This window comes from Quercus robur, chromosome 4 (genome assembly GCF_932294415.1).
Source record: "Quercus robur chromosome 4, dhQueRobu3.1, whole genome shotgun sequence".
Lineage (NCBI taxonomy): Eukaryota > Viridiplantae > Streptophyta > Magnoliopsida > Fagales > Fagaceae > Quercus > Quercus robur.
In genome coordinates, this window is record NC_065537.1 from 5,479,922 (window position 1) to 5,499,673 (window position 19,752).

A 19,752-nucleotide genomic window follows, 5' to 3' on the forward strand; every position below is an offset into this window, starting at 1 on the left:
TTACAAACTAATTTGGAGAGAAACTCTTCAAACTTCTTATATATCTTTTTTAGGTGTGAATTTTGAAAATCTAATCGTTGAATTCTATATTTTTTATGTTGTTAAATGCATATTAAATTTCGTTCAAATAAGATGTTAAATACTATTCGATTAATAAAGTTATTTTTTATACACAATTTTAGATCACAAAAAATTAAAATTTTAACATTTCAAGCATGAAAAATATAATAAAAACATTCAATCCAATGGTTAGATTTTCAAAATTTACAATCAATATAAAAAATATTTGATGCGTTTGAAGGGTTTCTCTCCAAAAATTTTGTTCCAATTTTTGGTACATTTTATTTATTTTTATATTTTTTATTATTTTTTTTATACAAGATAGAATTTTTACTATAACCTAATCTAAGTGTATATGTGTATGAAACTCCCTCTCAGAGACTTAAACCCCAACTTTTACCCTCTACAACTCACAAGCATTTATACTTATGGAGCGACTCAGTTTTATTTTTTATTTAAAGCCAAACCGGCAACCAATATAATATTTTTTTTTTTTTTTTTTTTTTTTTTTTTTTTTTAATTTTTATTATCGCAATAGAAGATCCTTTCTATTTGTTCTTATTCCTGTCCTATATTTTTGTTCTAAACTTGAACAAATCCACCTTATGTTATGTGCATTGAAATAGTCTCACCCAAACAGTCTCCTGAATGAAAGGTATAAAAAACAATTTAATATTTATCAATACGAGACAACAGCAGTCTTGCAAACTAGCAGCTACTGTAGATGCTTCCCACACCAGTTTCACATCACACACAAGCTCTCACTGAAAACTGACTCCAAAAGTGTCCAAAAGCCACACTTTTTTACTCGCATGGTCTCTGAATAGATGGCTTCGACCGTTCTAGCAAGGTCTCTCTTGACTCACCGTTTTATTCACTCTTCCTTCTCTCTCAGTACTCACAAGCCCAGACTTTTGTTTTCCCTATTCAAGGTAAGTATGGCCTTTTGTGTTGAAAATATTATCTGGGTTTGTTTTGAATGTCCAAAACATTGATGGGTTTTGGTTATTTTGGCCTAATTTGTGATTGTGTTTGTGTAATTCTTGTTCTAATGCTTGATTTGATCGGTTTTGCCATCTGGGTATTTCGTTTATATGGTCCTTTGTATATAAAGATTGAAACTTTCTTTAATGGGGCTTTGAATTTTGTTATTGGTGTTGAGTGTGAGAGATGGGGTTTTGCATTTATCAGTGCTTTTTACAGATCATGGGATTCATTGGTAAAAGTCGTGGACTTTGTTCTGAATTCTGATATAGTTTTCATTGTTGGTTTTTGTATGTGGTCTCTATTTTTGATCATGTGCTTCAATTTAAGTGGTATTGTTTAGTTTGTAGCAATTGTTTTTGTACTCTTGTATTCAAACAAAACAGAAAAGGAACTGTTTTGGACTCTATGAGTGTGTTATTTTCTCTCTTTTTTCTGATTGTCGTTATGGTTGAAGCATCTGATATGGAGTTAGTTCAAAATATTTCAACCAGTGGTGTATGTTATGTACAAAATCTATGCACTGAAGCATTGACAGCTGTGTAGTTTTTTTGGTGTGCATTTAAAGCTTTTCCTGTACACATTAATGTAGTGATATCATTACAAATCCTATAATGAAAAGTATTTTTTTCATGCTTTTGCTATATATCCCTTGGCTTAAACTGAATTAGGAAATCTTTAAAGTATTTTTGATCGTGGGATTTTTTAGCAATTATTTGTATAGATGTTGTATCTTCTAGCATATTTTCTTAAGATTTTAGTTGGATAATGAAAACCTATTTGTTTAAGTGTTCTTAGTGAGTTTAAGCTACCTCTCCAACTGTATTATTCTCTTTAAGACAAGATCATATGATATGTTATTCATGTTACTTGCAGAAGAGACAGTTTCACTTTCAATCAAGTCCCTCTTATACAGCATATAAAGCATCTTCTCAGGTTCCTTGTGTTATGGCATCCTCAGTGGTTGGAAGAAGAGCTAAATTTTCAACACAAACTTTATCTACAAATGAGCCTGTTGTTTCTGTCGATTGGCTTCATGCTAACCTCAAGGAACCTGATCTCAAGGTACCTGCTTGGGCTTGTTCCTACTGCCCCTCTTTTCTTGGCTTTGGTTGAATATTGACAAAAACTGAATTTGGGAATTATGTAATACTTCGTTTTCTTTAATTTAGTCGTCTGTTTGAGAGTTCTTTTGCTTGATTTTACATTTCACATGTTCTTATTTATGTGTATGTAAGCACACATCCATTCCAGGCTTTCCAGCATATATGCTAGTGCATGCAGATACACAAGAATCCCTCTCTCTCTCTCTCTCTCTCTCTCTCTATAATCCATGAGAAGTGTTGTTAAATTTAAAAGCATGCTTTAGGTATGCTTAAGCTCAAGGCTCAAAGCCCCGAGATCTCGATGCTCCACTAGGCCAAAAAGAAATCTCATTTAATGAAGCGCTCTTTAGGCATGCTTTTTAGGAGCTTTTTGAAGAAGCATAAAGCACACCTAGGCATGCTTTTTTATTCTGTTGCTAAAAAAGATATGGATCATCAAAATTAATGCTTAGTCTTGAAAGAAATGACATGGACTAGTGATTTACTATACAACCATTATCCTTAGGGTGTTGTATTACACAGATTTTTATTTTATTTTATTTACATATCATAAGAAACAAACAAGGTTAGTTAACAATTCTTGTGCTCTTTGGCCTTTGACTTTTAGTTTTAGATGTATATTGATTGAACCATATACATTATTTGATCATAACTATCATGGTTATGTACTTTTATAAAGCACAAGAGAATTATATAAAATATTATGTTTAAACTTTCTATAACTAGATTATTATGATATTGACCATTGATAATTGTTTTCAATTTACTAAATAAAAATTAAAAAAATTAAAATAACTTAGGTAAAATTTGAATTTACAATTCTTAATGTTTTTGCCTCATTAGTACATTTCCTATGTACTGGGCTGTGTTCTTTTTAATAAAATTTTTATGTTACTTATCAAAAAAAAAATTGAATTTAAAAACATTATACAATTGTACTTACCCAATAGGTAAAATATACAAATTTTGAGTTATTATTATATGTTACTAATATTTCTATTAGAAGTTATGAGATATTATATTGGAAAACAGTGCGCTTTACTTCAATCAGGCGCGTGCTTGCACCTAGGCTCCAAGAGGCCTATGTGCTTAAGTGCGCTTGGTGCTTTTGTTCATGAGCTCACCATTTGTTCCATGTGACTAAAAAAATTTAGACATGTTCTCTAAACCTCCTGTTTAGTTCCTGTCTGATCAAATGAATATTATTCTTATTTTAAATTTTGCAGTGAGATTTTTGAACCTAGGTCTCTATATGCTAGTTAGATACATATTTATTCCTTTTAAAGTTTTTATAGTAGGTAGGCCCAATAAGAAGAGATCAACTATAGTAAGAGACAATATCTTTACAGTGGTCCTTTCTCTTTTTCAACCCTTTTCAACCAACTATTATTTATTATATACGCTGCATGTGGATCCAAGGAATTACAATTTTCTTTTTCTCAAACACAAATGGCCCAATTGATTTCTTTGACCATGCTTCCCCATTATAAATTAACTAGGAACTAAATAGTTAATTGATCATTTCACTTCTCTTCGTGCCATTTTATTTGGGACTCAAAGTCTATGGGGTTGGAGAAAATACAGGAATAAAAAAGTTCCAACAAAGCTTGATTAGGGTTGATGATTAACAACGCGTAATATACAAGCATACATACCATTGGTACCTTTGCATTCTTTTCCAATGAAATTATGCAAAAAATATCTAGGAAGGCACAAAAGATTTAGGTGGAGTTTATTATCATCTTAAATGCAGAGTTTTCTGTCAGACATCAGATTTAGACACTTCTCTCAATTTTGTCTCTACTGATACATTTTTCAACAATTATTGGATTACTAGAAGTTGCTTTGAGATGCATCTTAGTTCCCAATACTGTGAGAGGCTGACACAACTTTGGGAATTTGTGATGTTAATTGCCAAGAGCCTTGTAGTTCAACTGGCACCTATTGTTGCTCCTTTTTCTTATTTATTGTGAAATCATTGATATTTTATGGGATCAAATTTAGAAATTGTTTGTAGTTCCATAATATCCAGTAATATGCATGTTGTAAATCCTAGAAATCCACAACTTAGCAGATCTGTTTGATCTGTGATTCAAATTGAGTTCTGATTATTGCTCATGGGATCAATTTTGGATATAATTTATGTATATGTATATTTGACCATATTTTAGTTACTAAGGAAAATGTCAAGTGTGCATCACACCTTTTCCAATCTGTTGGCTCCTGTATCCCTTTTAATACCTTTTGAGGTGATTATAGTCCCACATGCATATTGAGAAAAAAATTTTAATGCTTCTTGGTTGCTATTGGCCCAATAGGTCATTAGCATGAACATACCTAAAGTTCATTGGAATCGATTTGTTAGCAGTCATATATACTGTGTAATTAAGCATGAACTCTTTAAGGTGAAAATTGATCAACTATTGTCCTTAATGATTCTAAAGGTGGCAATACTAAAAGAAATTATTATTTACTTAAATTATTACCTCACTTATAAAATGTTAATGTAAATAACATTTCTTTAATTAGGCTCCATGTGCAAATCACTTACTCTAATACTAGTTATAATGGACATTTGTTGATCTTTGAAACCAGTCAGATATTAGTAGCATTTCTCATGTATATTTCCTGTGAGCATTAAGCTCTGCATTTACAGCTCATTAACCTTGACACACCACATACAAGCCCCAGAAATGAGTCAAGTACTACACACATGTTACTCCCTTAAGATTCTAACAGTTGGTTAATATTATATTTTTTATATTCAGGTGTTGGATGCATCCTGGTACATGCCAGATGAGCAGAGGAATCCAATTCAAGAGTATCAGGTAATTACTATGATTATGTTGAAATCTCATTCTCGATTTTCTTTATCCTAAATTCAGAACTGTTTGGGTATATGGTATCCTTGAGATATGCTCTGCAAGTGTGTTTTGTAAGATTTTCAGCTCTGATCCATTTTCATCAATTATTCCCTCCAACAGGTTGCTCACATCCCTGGTGCCTTGTTTTTTGATGTAGATGGAATATCTGACCGAACTTCAAATGTGAGATGGTTTCTTCATTTGCTATATTTATATTTACATACGTGTGTGTGTGTGTATATATTTATATATGCATTTACCCATATATATACACAAGTACATATATACGTACATGTATACACACACACATTTGGGTTAGGATCATGCACCACCTTTTTTTATATGTATTTTATGCATTTTTTTTTGCCCTCTATTTATAATATAGAATTGATGACTTGTTTCAGTTGCCGCACATGTTGCCGTCAGAGGATGCTTTTGCTGCTGCTGCTTCTGCTCTTGGAATAGATAACAAAGATGGGTTGGTTGTTTATGATGGGAAGGGGATTTTTAGTGCAGCTCGTGTCTGGTGGTGAGTTGTGTTGATAATAAATGTTCTTATTCACTAGAATTCATGTTTGAAGCATAAACTAATATAGTTCATTCCTTATTCAAATAATAAGGATGTTTCGAGTATTTGGGCATGACAGAGTTTGGGTATTAGATGGAGGCCTGCCAAGATGGCGTGCATCTGGATATGATGTTGAATCTAGCGCTTCTGGTGATGCTATTTTGAAAGCTAGTGCTGCCAGTGAGGCGATTGAGAAAGTATATCAGGGACAGGCGGTAAGTTCATTATTCATTCAGCTAGTTTTTGATTTTCCTTTTTCTGGTTCCTTTTTGTGGGATAGAAAATATTGAAATCTGCAGTATTTTAGGTTTTTTATTCACCATGCTCAGTGTCAGTGCATTGGTTTGCTTTGTAAATCATTTATTCTTATAATAAAGTATTTTAACCTAAATATTTAAGAAAAAAATTCTCTATATGCCATAGGGTTTCATATTGACATTGAGTTCTCAGGAGCTACTTTATACATCTATCAGTTTCTTAAGTTCATGCTTTTGACAACTGAGCTAAACTTGTCTTTATGATAACATCATCTTCAATTGAGATTTGCTTTTGGAGAAGAATTTTATTATTTGATTACCTGAACTGGGGAAAATATAAAGGTTAGTATTTCAAAGTCAAATGTTGGAGGAAATTAGGGGCTAAAGTATGGTACTATTGCATTGTCACTTTGCTAAAATGGTAGGCCTGTTATGCCATTTTGTTTTCAATTGGTCACGCCAAAGGGAGCTGAAGATCTCTTTCTTTTGTGTACTTTTATAGCACGGATCAAAGGAGAAAAAAGAAATGATATAATGTTTGTGCTATTCTGTTTCATAGCTTAATGCAGTTAATATATTTTAGTAAGAAATATATTGGAAATTTGATATAGAGTTTGATATATTCATCTAAGGTTCAGACCTTAAACGATGTTGTTTTTCTATGCCTTTTTCTGGCTTTGACATACACCTAACTATGTGCCCAGTAATTTGATTATTCTCTCCCCACCTCCCCCTCAATATTGCTGTTTGAATTTTACTTTTGAAAACTTATGATTTGTTCCAATCACATGCACTATTCTTCTGCAGGTTGGCCCAATCACATTTCAGACCAAATTTCAGCCACATCTTGTCTGGACCCTTGATCAGGTTGGGTTGCTCTCATTTTAATCCTTTTTTTGATAAATATGCTTATCTTAATCCATGCTTATAGTAATAAAATAATTATCTATGCCTCATTTTTCAGTTCTGAAAGTGGTAACCAGACTATCATTAAATTTTCCAAGTGGACATATTATGATAAATAATGCAATGTATATCTGTGGTTTAGTACTGATGATACATGAGCATGGACCTGTAATGTGCTTGCTAGTGAATTTTTTGTATGTGATGTACAAATTAATGCGTTCTAGTGGGTCAGTTGCTTCTGGTAGTAAAAATTCCTTTAAGCCTGACTAGAATATACAATATATACTTAGTATTTATCAATAAAAAAAAAAGAAAAGAATATACAATATATACTTACTAAAATAATGAGAATATTAAATAGCAAAATTATTTCTGATTGACATTATACATGTTTTATTTGAGTAAATAGAGGTTTTAAGAGCATACAAGTTAGTTACCTTTTTTCTAGTGCAAGTATGGGCAAAAGTTTCCCATGTAACTTAGGCTATGATTTGAGTATTCTAATTATATATATCTTTTCTGTGTATTTTCCAGGTTAAAAAGAACATTGAGGACAGGACTCATCAACAAATAGATGCCCGATCAAAGGCCAGGTATCCAACTGAATATATGAATGTGATATCTTCACCTAGATATGGTAATATAGTTGAAAATCTACAGAATATTGCCAGTGATTCTTGTACTGTTGGTTTAAAAACCTTGTGTTTAGTTTTCAGCGTTTAGTTATTGTTGCTATCTTGATTAAGCACAACTAGTATCCACTGAAAGGTGTTCTTATAGGCAAAGGGTTTGAAAAACTTGTGTTTAGTTTTCAGCATTCTTGCATCACCTTTGGTTTTATGCTAGGGCGATTTATTACAGAAGCTATTTTCTTGCTTAGATGCCTAATGGAAAAATATAGAGAGGCAGGTAGAGTTAATGTGAATGTAAGTTCAGCAAAAGTAGAAGTAGAGATGAAAGGGTTGTAAGATTTGATGGTCAAGAGATACCAGAGAGTGAGAGCTTTCGATATATTGGATCAATAATTCATAGAGAAGCATATTAGGAGCATTGTGTGATGGTATAATTCCTATTAACTTAATTTTTTTTAAGACTGCTATAAATTCTATTTTTCTCTATGACACGAATGTTGGGCTATTAATAAGTAAGATATTCATAAAATGAGTGTAGATAAAATGAGAAGGCTAAGATGGCTAAATCAAAATACACAGAAAGATAGGGTTCAAAATGGGGAATGTTAAAGGTTGTCCATTGTTGATGAAAGATGAGAGTGTTGTTTGAGATTGTTTGGTTGTGTTTAGAGGAGAGAGGAGAGCAATTAATGCACCTAAAATTGTGAATTGATTTAAGTTGAGGGAATGAAAAAAGTTGAGGAAGACAAGACTTCAGTTAAGGAAGTAATAGAAAGTATGACTTTGAATAAAATAAAATAAAATATTTGTGTTCTTGATTGTATTGATCCCCAGCTGTATATGTCAGGTATGCTTGGCTGTCTCTCTTTTTTAATGTTTGAATAAATTTTTTTATTACTTATCAAAAAATAACTTTGAATAAAATTGTATAGCAAACAAGAATACGTGTGGCCGATCCTAACGAATTTGTTGAGGATCTAATCAATACCCGAACCCAAAAAACTTGGGACTAATCTGTTGAGGAACCATAGCCCACCCCTAAAATTTTTTTGTTGTTGCTCAAACGTTCTCAGTTCAGTTTGTTCATTGTTTCCTTTCTTTTTTCTTACAAATTACCCATCTTGTCCTCATGTTTTCTTTTAGTAATTTCATATTTGTTACCGCTAAAATGATAATAAGCTTGATAACAAATTGATTAGAAGATCTTGCTCTGCTAAACTTATCAAGTTCTAAAACAGAATAGACAAAGTCATACTCACTCCACAAAGCTCCCACTTTTTCGCAGGGCCTTGGAGAGGTGATTGATAGGCAGTCTTGCTCACATTTTTTTCTTAGAGAGGCTGATACCCAAACTTGAACCCATGACCTATAGCTTTTGGTGGAAGGCATCACTCCATGGCCTGATCTCTATGCAAATAGAATATAACAAATAAAATTGCGTAGAGAGGTCCAACATGCCTTAAATTGGTATAGCATATAATTGGGAGTGTCAACTAATAAAAATATCAAGGATGCACGGACGCGGCTCCCAGGCCGGCGCACCCACGTCCGATGCGGCGGGACGCGGCGACGCGGGAGGGACGCCGCAGACCGCACGTCCGTCCCACGTCGTGCCGCGTCGCGCCACGTGGCGGATCCCGACTCGGGCCGACGCGGCCAAAATCGGCGCCGACGCGGCCCAAATCGGGTCGAGTCAGGCCGAAATTCAAAAAAAAAAAAAAAAAAAAAGGTGCAAACGCACCGTTTGACTTAAGGTCTTAACCTAAATACCCAGACCCCTCAGACCCTCACACTTTGTCCAAAACTCCTCTCTCACTCCGTCCCTCACCTCCCTTTTGCCTTCTCTGTGTGCTCCGTCCCTCATCTCTGTGTGCTCCGTCCATAGTGAGTGCTGTGTGCACACTGCATTTGCTTCAGCCTTTAGGTATTTGTTTATATAATGTGAAAAAGTAAAAGTATGCTTAGCAATATATTAACCATATATTATAAAAATATTTTTAATAGTTTTTTAATCGCCGAGTCCTGCCGCACCCGCACCCACCTTTTTTAAAAATTGCCGAGTCCCGCACCCGCACCCGAGTCCCGAAACGCACCCGTGCTTCATAGAAAAATATATATGAACATTTTGTTCTCCTAGCATGCAGTAATTATATCACCAATAGTTCCAGTTATGGTCTGTGCAATCCAGACCTTGGATGTTTCTCATAAGAGTTCTGCTTAATGAAGTTGGTTGTTGGGCCAGGTTGAATGACCACAGAAATGACCAGGTGAATTATTGCATGATTTTAGATCAGGAAGTTTACAAACATGATAGAATGTAAGCTTGCCTGCATCTGTTTAATTTTCCTTGACATAGCTTGGTTGATTCTAATTGCTAAACCTGAGTAACATCTGGAATTCTGGATATGATTGGATATGTCCAACTCACTAGCCCATGATTTTTGTAGTCTATATTGTTTTTCCTTAAGCAAATGTAGAGGGATGAGAAAGAACGGTCCAGGTCAAAAGGTTGCTTTTATTTAGTAATTTTGATTGTTTTCCAGAGTGCCTGTTTTTAGTGAAAATTCTTGGAGTTGATGGAGATTGAATACTTTTCAGGTTTGATGGAACTGCAGCAGAGCCTCGAAAGGGTATTAAAAGTGGTCATGTACCTGGCAGCAAGTGCATTCCTTTTCCCCAGGTGAATGATCAAATGTTATATGGTTTCTGTTGTGTTTTGATGACCTGATAGCTTTTCCATCTGTTATATTGAATCCACTTCTTTCCCAGGTTGGATTTTGATGTCAAATTTAAGTTCTAAATGCTAAGCGTCATTTTAGATGCTCTTAGATTCATGGTTTTTGTGTAGTAATTTCTGTCTGCAAATTTTGCCTGCCTTAAATGTCTAAATTAATTTCTCCAACTCTTAGTAGAAACAGTGGATTGGATTTAGCAATAGTGTATATATAGGATTTAGCAATGTACGAAGTGATTGCATTCCTGGAGTTCTGTATAAGCTAGACCAGGAGAAAGCTTATAAACATATTTATAATAAAGCCTCTGTATTTGTTTCTAGTACATTCTGTTCATCATCATAAACATGATGTACTTTTTTTAATGAAGATATCTATTACCTATCAAAATATATATATATATATATATTTATAATAAAGCCTTTATATATAAACTATTGCTAAATCCTTTCCAAGAAGGACTAGGGCTCCTAAATAACTTTTTTCCTAGAAAGACTAGGAGTCTTAGACTACTAATAACAAAGAAAAAGTACTTAAGAATTTCTAAACCATATAGAAAGAGAACTTAAAACATAAAATGAGAACAAGCCCTTTACAGCCCCTTCTGGAAAGTTTTGAAATTACCAGATTTCCCTGATTTTAGTAAAACTTAATTAAAACTGAATCAACAACTTGTAAAATGACTCAATAATAACTAAATTAGCCTACGAAGGTTGCCAAGAAGACCCCACATCAAAATTAGACCACAATTCTTGAATCATTTGGTATCCGAACTTGGTTTTCCTTGAACTCTTTATTATCTGCATTAAAAAAATAAATAAAAAATCTTGAAAGTGCCCGATTATGGTGATGTGATCTGCAAAACAAAAAAAAAAGGGGGTTGGGGGGATAAAAGTGCTTAAAAGCTATTTAACTTCTGAAGAAGAGTCTAGTTTATGGTATAGTTGTGATTTGAGTTTTTTTTGGCGATAGTAGTGATTTGGTTATCTTTAATATGTAAGGACAGGAGAGTCTAAAGCTGGTTCTTGCATGATTTCATTTCAGGGATCTTTTAAATTTCAAGAGTTTGACATGACAATGTTTTTTGATTTATGACTGAGAGTCACCTTAGTTGTTTCTACAGTGTTGTGGAAGCAGTGGATGAGGAAACAAAAAATTTGATTTATGACTGAGGGTCATCTTAGTTGTTTCTATAGTGTTGTGGAAGTAGTGGATGAGGATACAAAATATCCTTTGAAAGCTATGCCTCATAAACAATTTATTTATCGATGTGTGGTGTGTCTTTGCAGGTGTTGGATGCTTCACAGTCACTTTTGCCTGCAGATGAACTAAAGAAACGATTTGAAGAAGAAGGTAAGGAACCACCCCCCCTCCCCGATTCTCTCTTAATATCGGTCATATTCTTGTGAAACATTCTATTCCTTCAGTATTGGGTTTGTTAATATCTTGTTGAACTATGGCAGTTGAGAACTAATTGTTATTTATATATAAATACTATGTGGATCTGATCTGAAAATTTTTGGATCAATACAAATACAAATAAATATGAAATTGTCAGCATTAGTCATGTGACACAGTTTTAACCCATAGTTTTTAAAGTTAAGTCATATAGGAGTTTAGGGTTAAAATAGTTTGTGTGTTTATTTTGCAAGTTATGGTTAGTTTTGTGGTGAGGGTCAGATCTGTAATTTTCAGAAACTCCTACAAATTAAGGCTATTTTGAAAACATAGTCAATTCTTGAACTTTCTGGAAGTGTTCACTGTATTTTCTCAGTGTCCTAATTAGAATTTGATAATTCAATAGTTATAACAGAGGAGAGAGAATTTGAACATTAGATATCTCTGTCGGAAACATTAAGAGGTGCCAACCAGTAGAGCTACAAGACTCTTGGCAGTCTCCAAATTAGTTTTTGTAACTTTATTAGTTAACAGTGAACTGATATGTAAACAGTTCTCTCTAAATCTATCCTATGTCAAGTTAACAATTAAATGAAAAAGAAAATGTTTATCATGCAAAAAATTTTAATTAAAAAAGTTTGTACCTTTTGGCAAGATAACATAGAAGAAAGAAAAAGTAAGTTTATTAATGGCAGCCTTGGCAATGACTCCCTATCCCTCCCTCCTTCCCTCCTCTCTCTCTCTATGACACACACACACATTTCTACCATCACTTGGATTCCAATAAGGGATAAAAATAACTGATGAAAATGACCAATGTTATGATGTCAAGCAAAAAGTGTAAAAGAGAGAAGACGCTGTCATGAAGCAAGTATAAAATCGTTTCCTAATGGCTTTTTCATTTGTTCATATGGGACTTTGCTTCAATTGGACATTACACATGGACCCCATAAGAGATATATCTTGAATGATAAAATTGCACTGTAGCAGATTGATTGATGTTCCATGACTGCATCATAAGTGAGGCTATAATAAATTACCAACAATAGATATGCAGATATAAATTATAGCAGAGGTTTAAAAAAGGTCTATGTAGGAGGTTGTGTGTTGTTTTATTGAAAAATTAATAGGAAAGTCAAGTTATGCTTGGTAATTGCTATCTTATTGTTTTAGGCCAGAGAGTTTAAAGGTCTGCATTCCATGTATTTGTTTCCATGATAGCATGTGGGTAATTTTGCTATGAGCAAAACTTAGGTATAGTTCCTTTGTTGCAGTATGTTTGGTTTTACCCTTTTGCCATTGCTATCTTATACTGAACTTGATCTTGTTACTTTACAATCTTAATCCCAAATTCTTCTGCAGGCATATCTTTGGAAAAGCCTGTTGTAACTTCGTGTGGCACTGGTGTAACTGCATGTGTCCTTGCATTGGTACCCCTCTCTCTCTGTCTCTCATTTTGTATTGTCTTGATATTTAGATGGGTGGGTAGTTGGAAGGGAAATGGAGGGATTGGCATATTTCTTGTTTGGTTGGACAGAAATAGAGAAGAGGAAAAGGGGAAGAGGTCCTTTTTTGGGCATTGGGATAGATAATATCAATTATCATCTTGTTTTACATTCCAATAGTAGAAAATAGTTCAAAATGAATCATTACATTCCACAAAGATGATCACATGCCTATAAAGCTAGTTTTCTGCTGGGAAATGATAATATTGGCAGTAGAACAACTTTGAAAGAAAGTTTTGGGAGGATGTATGGTGTGGGGATTGCTTTCTTAAAGAAGTATTTCCAGAGTTGTATAGGATTAGTCAGGCAAGGGAGTCTTTTGTGTCGGAGGTCATGTGTTTCTCTGGTGGGAGGATTCATTGGGACATCCAGTACTATCGTCCAGTGCAGGATTGGGAGGTGGAACCCTTGGCTATGTTTTTTGGATATGCTTTATTCCACAGATGTACGGGGCTATGGTGCTAACAAGGTTTGTTGGAAGCTAGCAATGAGGAAAAGGTTTCGGGGTTCAAGGTTTTTATCACTCTCCATCTCCTTCTTTTGTCATCTCATTTCCTTGGAAAAGGTGTGGCAATCAAAGGTTCCTCCTAGAGTAGCGTTCTTTCCTTGGACTGCTGCAGAACGCTACTCTAGGTAAGATTTTAACTACAGATAATTTTCAGAATAGGCATATTGTAGTGCTTGATTGGTGCAAAAGATGTGGGGAATCAGCGTAGCATCTTGTCGGATAGCATATGCATTGTGGTCTATGATATTCTGTCTGTATGGTATTCATTGGGTTATGCTGTATAAATTTATTGAGTTGTTAGATTTTTGGCAGGGAAAGTTTGAAAGACATAGAAATATAGATTTATGGAGGTTGGTCCCATATTGTTTGTTTTGGTGTTTTTGGTGGTAACAGAATGGTAGATGCTTTGAGGACTCTGAACGGTCAATACTTGATTAAAGTCATTTTTCTTCCACTCCTTGAATGGAGTTTGGTTTTGCCTTCATATTCTTCCTTGTCTCTCCTTGTTCTAGTTGATCTTTGTAATCTGGGTTCTTAATTTTTTGCCACTGCAGTACATCCTGTGTACTTGGGTTAGCTAATTTTTAATAAAAAGTTCTGGAGATATTTATATATATAAAAAAAAAAAGAACAATCTTGAAAGAAAGGTCTCATGCTTCTGTTTTTTCAGGGTCTCCACCGACTTGGGAAGTCCGATGTTGTAGTCTATGATGGATCTTGGACTGAATGGGGAGCACATCCTGACACACCTGTTGAGACTTCATAAATGTTCATGCATCATTATTGGAAGCGTTCCGGCAACATGTGCAGCATGAGGTTTGTCAGTCAGTTGTGACGAAAGAGGTTGTATCTAAAACGGTTAAATATCACCAAGCCTTATAACTCTAATAAATATTGAATTACAGTTTGTGTTTGTTATTAAACTCTCATTACGCAAACAAAGCAGGTGGAAGAGCATCAGGGATACGGGGTAGTGGGTTGGGATCTAAGGTTTCACATTTTGTTGATGATGAAAAATAAATAATTAGCAGCATGATTCTTCTCTAAGTTCTATTTATCTTATCTAGTTGCTATTGTAAAGATGAATTCACACATGCCATATAAACAGCTCCCCCTTTGAAACAAAAAAAAAAAAAAAAAAAAAAAAAAAAAAAAAAAAAAAAAAAAAGAGAGAGAAAGGAAAAAGTCTTACTGCCCTTGGTCGTGAGACATTGCCATGATATGACATGGCAGCATTGACTACATGTGATTTGTCTCCCTCACACATGATATTATCCTCTTAGTGTTCGATGGATTTTGATGAAAGTCAAATATATGTTTCACTAGAGTTGATAAATTGATTTCCTTTAATGAGCTTCTGCCAAATTGCTTTTTATATGTAATGTTGACAAGGCATACATAATGTTTTGAAAGTCACATTCTCTCTCTTATTACTTTCTGAGAAAAGGTGGTGAAGTTATAGACTTATAGGAATTTAATTTTTGAGCTCGATTTTGTATCTAAGATTTAAGATCTGAGATTTAAGATATTATGTTTGGGAAGACCGTATGAAAGAAGATTGAAATGGAGGAATTACTATGGTTTTCAGTTATTCCTCTTTGGAGATGATTGTCAAAGAAAAGCTCCTCTGGGAGGAAGGAATGGGATGGAATGAATATTAAGGTATTGTCAAGAAATATTCCATTCCATTCCCTCATAACTGAGAAGAACATTCATTACATTTCATGAAATGGAGGTGAAATCTCAATTCCTCAATTCTATCCTTATCCTGAAAAAAGACAAATGTAAAAGGAAAAATAGCATTATTATTATTAGTATCTTATTCTAAAAAAAAAGGCTTTATTATTATTTTAAATTCCATCCATTCCTTTATAAACTTGCAAACAGAATAGAGAAAATACAACATATTCATTTCCATTTGATTCCATTATTTTATCCTGTGCTCATTGCAATACTGTATAAAGTCCCAAATATAATATGTCGAAGGAAGGAAAGTGAGGCTTCTTATTATATATACCACTGCATTTTCCAGCTGAACAAACATATAGTCTGCACCAATTTTTTGGATGAGAAACTTTCAGGTGGAAAAATATTAGCTATCAGATGAAATGGAAAAGTACTTTGCACGAAAATTATTTACAAAAAAGCGACACTATATACAACTAAATCACATAAGAGTAACATATATTTCACTTGCTTGGCCTTCTTGTCAACCCTCTGATTTGACCAGGCATTTGAGATCATTAGAAATTGAAGGTATAGATAGAATGTCATGCTCTTTCACACACAATTTGGAAAGCTCCTTTGGGACCAAGCACTTATCCTCCAAATATAGCTTCTCTTGAACTCTTGGAGATGCAAGAATGACTTGCATTTCTGTGGGGCTGGCTGCATATGTTTCCTGTGCAAAATAATTCCCACTTCTTTCAAAACCAAGTAATAAAAAACTTTGGGGGTAATGACAATAAAAACAAATAGAAAAAACTAAGCCTTGTCGAATTGTGTTGTTTAGTTTTGATATTCATCAATTGTTCTTTAAAATTTGGTACGATTTGAGGTTGGATGTAGATTCTCGAAATGAACCTGACCAAGATTTGGATAGAAAGTTTAGCTACACCAACCTCAGAAATTTATGGGCCGCTTTTGTGTCATACTTCTTTGGGCCGAAAGTTTGATATTAATAAAAGACATGGGCTGAATTTTGATAGGAAAAATTTATACAATCATTTAGTTGTAGGTCACAATTAGTAAAGTTTATTGTCATTAAATAAGGGAACTATGTTTACTTTTGTATAGAAAAAAAAATCACTCTCGCACAACTGTATTAGTCATTCACCAGGGAATATGATCAGACCATTAAGCAGCTCTCTAATATTGTCTGGCAATGTTAATAAGAAAATTATGGCCTAACATAGTATAGACTAATATTTTAAAAAATGGGTTTGGAATCATAGGTTTGTTGTTGGTTGTAGAAAAGAGAAATTAGTCATTTTTGAATGAGTAACATGAAAAATTAGTCTATTACTGCATAGATCTGTTAGAGTTTCTCCATTTCATGGTAAAACAAAAACAGAAATGAAAACACAAGTGATGAAGTGAAGCTATATTTCTTTAACTACGTACATTTTCCTTTTATTTCAATAGTAGTGGGTTAACCATCGCACACCTTTAGTACGGTAGTCACTCCACAAGTATAAATGCTTATAGGGTGTGGGAGTAAGAGTCAGAGTTCAAGTCTTCAGGAAAGAGTTTCTCACACATATACACTTAAATTAGGCTAGAGTAGAAATTTTATCTTGTATCAAAAAATAATAGTGGGTTAAACCTCTCAAAAATAGGGGGTTAAGGTTTCATTAAAAAAAATTAAAATAGAAGATTAATTGGCTAATGAAAGCACGTGTATCATTGGATGATTAGGTCTCTGAGTCTCTCCTACTTTCAAGCACGTCTTTCAACTTCCTCCTAAAGTCTCTCATGCATGTATATCGCTTTAACTTCCTACGTTCTTCTTTCCCTTCTAACTGTCTCCTAAACTCTCTCGTGAACCATTCTTATGAGGATTGTTTTCTACTTCTAGGTATCTTCTGGATCATAGTACTACTATTATTAGCCCTTATTGGGTTAATTACATTACATGCCGAGAGCAATGTCATTCTAGTTATAGACTTTCTCAATTGTATAAGTTAGAGCATTTACAGCAAGGTTATCAAAAAATATAGCTTTTAGCAACTTTATCTTTTTTAACAACTCACTTTATAATATATCCAACATCAAAGGTTTTATTTCTTCTCAAAAAAAAAAAAAAAAAAATCAAAAGTTTTATTTTAACAAACAACACATTAAACAAACAAATATAATAAACACTACACATGGAGAGAGAGAGAGAGAGAGAGAGAGAGAGAGAGAGAGAGAGAGAGAGAGAGAGAGAGGAACTAATTTAATAATGAAAGAAGAAAGAGAAAATAATTTAATATTTGTAGCAATTTATTACAGTGATTTGCTACTACTAACAGCTCACTGTAGCAAGTTGGTAAAATATTTTAAGCTAATTTAATAATGAAAGAAGAAAGAGAAAATAATTTAATATTTGTAGCAATTTATTACAGTGATCTGCTACTACTAATAGCTCACTATAGCAAGTTGGTAAAATATTTTAAGTTTAACAATATTGTTGTGGGGTGTTTTTGTTTGTTTGAAGCTATAAAATAACTAAAAAGCTATTTTAAGAGCATTGCTGTGGATGCTATTAGGTTTTTAGCAGTAAATCTGATAAGTGTAAAAGTAAATATTATATACCAATAAAACATTAAAATAATATAAAGGAAAAGGCAAAGGAGAAGAAGCTTTAGTACATATAGTTGGGAGTTTTAATCCTTGTTATAGTCATAGACAGCAAACCAAATAGTCCAGCATGTATTGAAACTTTGGCCATGCATTATCATTAAAAGATATATAAAAATCCACTGAAATTCTCATGTTAAATATACTTTTTTCTTTTCTTTTTTTTCTTTTTTTTCTTCTTTTGATGAGCAGTTAAATATACTTTGTAGTCTTAAAATCTATTCCATTTATTTTGGAATATAAATGACTAGATTTTGTTATAGTCCAATTTAAATAACATATATTGACTAACACTATTTAAATTATTGATAATATGACAAAAATTAATACATTCATTTTAAAAATAGATGGAAATGATTTTAAGACCGTGGAGATCTCAAAAATTAAGACCGTGGATAATATGACAAAAATTAATGCATTCATTTCTAGAAAGGTCACACAAATTAGCCAATATGAAGTGAACTCAAATTAGACACCAAAAAAAAAAACACTCAGCAGAAGTTAATTAAATGGAAAATGTCAAAGAAATTATTAAATGTGCTATGAAAAAAGCTTAAAAATTGACATGTCAATTAATATAACCAGCCTCATGGTATGATAAACTAAATAAATTTTTTTTAATTATATTTAATTTTGTGTTAAAAAATTAACACATCAATTTATAAATAAAGTTGTATGAAATTTATAATATAAATCTCTAACATGAAAATTACCTGAAATGAACCCATGAGTTCAAGAATCCCAACTTGTGCCTGCAAGTACTTGACATACTTGGAAGCAGCTTGAAGCATCTCAGCTGTGTTCATTTTAGAGCAACCCGGAATCAGCCTCCCTAGCTCTTGAGTCTTCTCAGTGATCTTCCTTCTCCTTTCTCGAGCAGCAATGCTCTGTGCCGACACACTTCTTTCATTCATTTTCTTTGAACTCTCAACATTTTGAGTGCAATCAACCTGTGGAATACCATACTCAGGCAGTTGAGAGAAGAGTTCAGGCAAAACCTCGGCCACCATACAAGGATTTGGAACAAGCCCATCAAAGAAAGTTGGTGTAAAATCCAAGCTAAATTGATTTTCATGGCATCTTTGGCGTTTTGGGAATGAGTAGGGTTCAAAATCTTGTGGGGGTGTTAGCATTTCAGAGAGGGAAATGAAAGGTTCACAAGAAGATGATAAGTATTGAAGCAAATGGGTGGAACAATATTCTTCAGGGTGTAGGAAACTTTCTTGGTCATACAGTGGATGAAGCAATGTGTTTTGAAGTTCAAAGTTGTTGGAATAGCTTAGGAGCTCTCCTGCTAGCTCTGCTTGTCTTTGTTGGAAACTAATCTGTGTGTTAAGGTGTTGAAGTGTTCCCAACTCTGTGTATGTACTCAAGGCCATGATGGTAAAAACTGCAGAAGAGAAACAATGTATATATTATCATTTAAACTTTGAACAATTACATAGCAAGCTAATTAACACAAAGTGAACAATTTTAGTGCTTAGTGGGTGCAATTCCTCTCTGTTCAAAATAATTTGTGAAGTGCCAAAAAATAAAAGAGTCTTTATAAAATTAGCAAGAGAGAACAAAAGTGGTAGCAGAAGAAAATAGTAGCAAAAGGGTTGTGTAATATGTAGTATATTAAGAACTTTGATATAAAAGGAAGAAATGAGCATGACCCAGTAGGTATTATAAGTGAAAAAACTGAAACATAGCTAGAGAGAGAGAGAGATACTGTGTAGGGAAGTAGATACTGTTTGTTGACGCAGACACAAGAGCAGAACTCAGAAGACCTTAATTTATTTGCAAGTACAAAACTAGATAAACTGAGTAACTGACATTAACTTCACTGCCTCAGTGTGTCAATTATTGTACATTTGTACTCTGAGAGAGAGAGAGAGAGAGAGAGAGA

The 19,752-nt window shown here is 33.6% G+C and overlaps 2 protein-coding genes across 2 annotated transcripts; one reads left to right on the forward strand and one right to left on the reverse strand.

The window, feature by feature from the left end:
- Nucleotides 1–733: 733 nt before the first annotated feature.
- Nucleotides 734–14,567, forward strand: LOC126720410 (thiosulfate/3-mercaptopyruvate sulfurtransferase 1, mitochondrial-like). The gene is made up of 12 exons (XM_050422854.1): nt 734–992; nt 1,921–2,109; nt 4,919–4,978; nt 5,135–5,197; nt 5,419–5,543; nt 5,635–5,797; nt 6,647–6,706; nt 7,280–7,338; nt 9,976–10,057; nt 11,399–11,462; nt 12,870–12,937; nt 14,191–14,567. Exons 1-12 carry the CDS (start codon nt 888–890, stop codon nt 14,284–14,286), a joined length of 1,134 nt encoding a protein of 377 aa, XP_050278811.1. The 5' UTR covers nt 734–887; the 3' UTR covers nt 14,287–14,567.
- Nucleotides 14,568–15,725: 1,158 nt separating this feature from the next.
- On the reverse strand, nt 15,726–19,291 carry LOC126720412 (transcription factor bHLH52-like). Its single transcript, XM_050422855.1, has 2 exons — nt 18,575–19,291; nt 15,726–15,921 (listed from the first exon to the last, which is right to left on the reverse strand). The coding sequence occupies exons 1-2, from the start codon at nt 19,238–19,240 to the stop codon at nt 15,730–15,732; spliced, it is 858 nt and encodes a 285-aa protein (XP_050278812.1). The 5' UTR covers nt 19,241–19,291; the 3' UTR covers nt 15,726–15,729.
- Nucleotides 19,292–19,752: the final 461 nt, after the last annotated feature.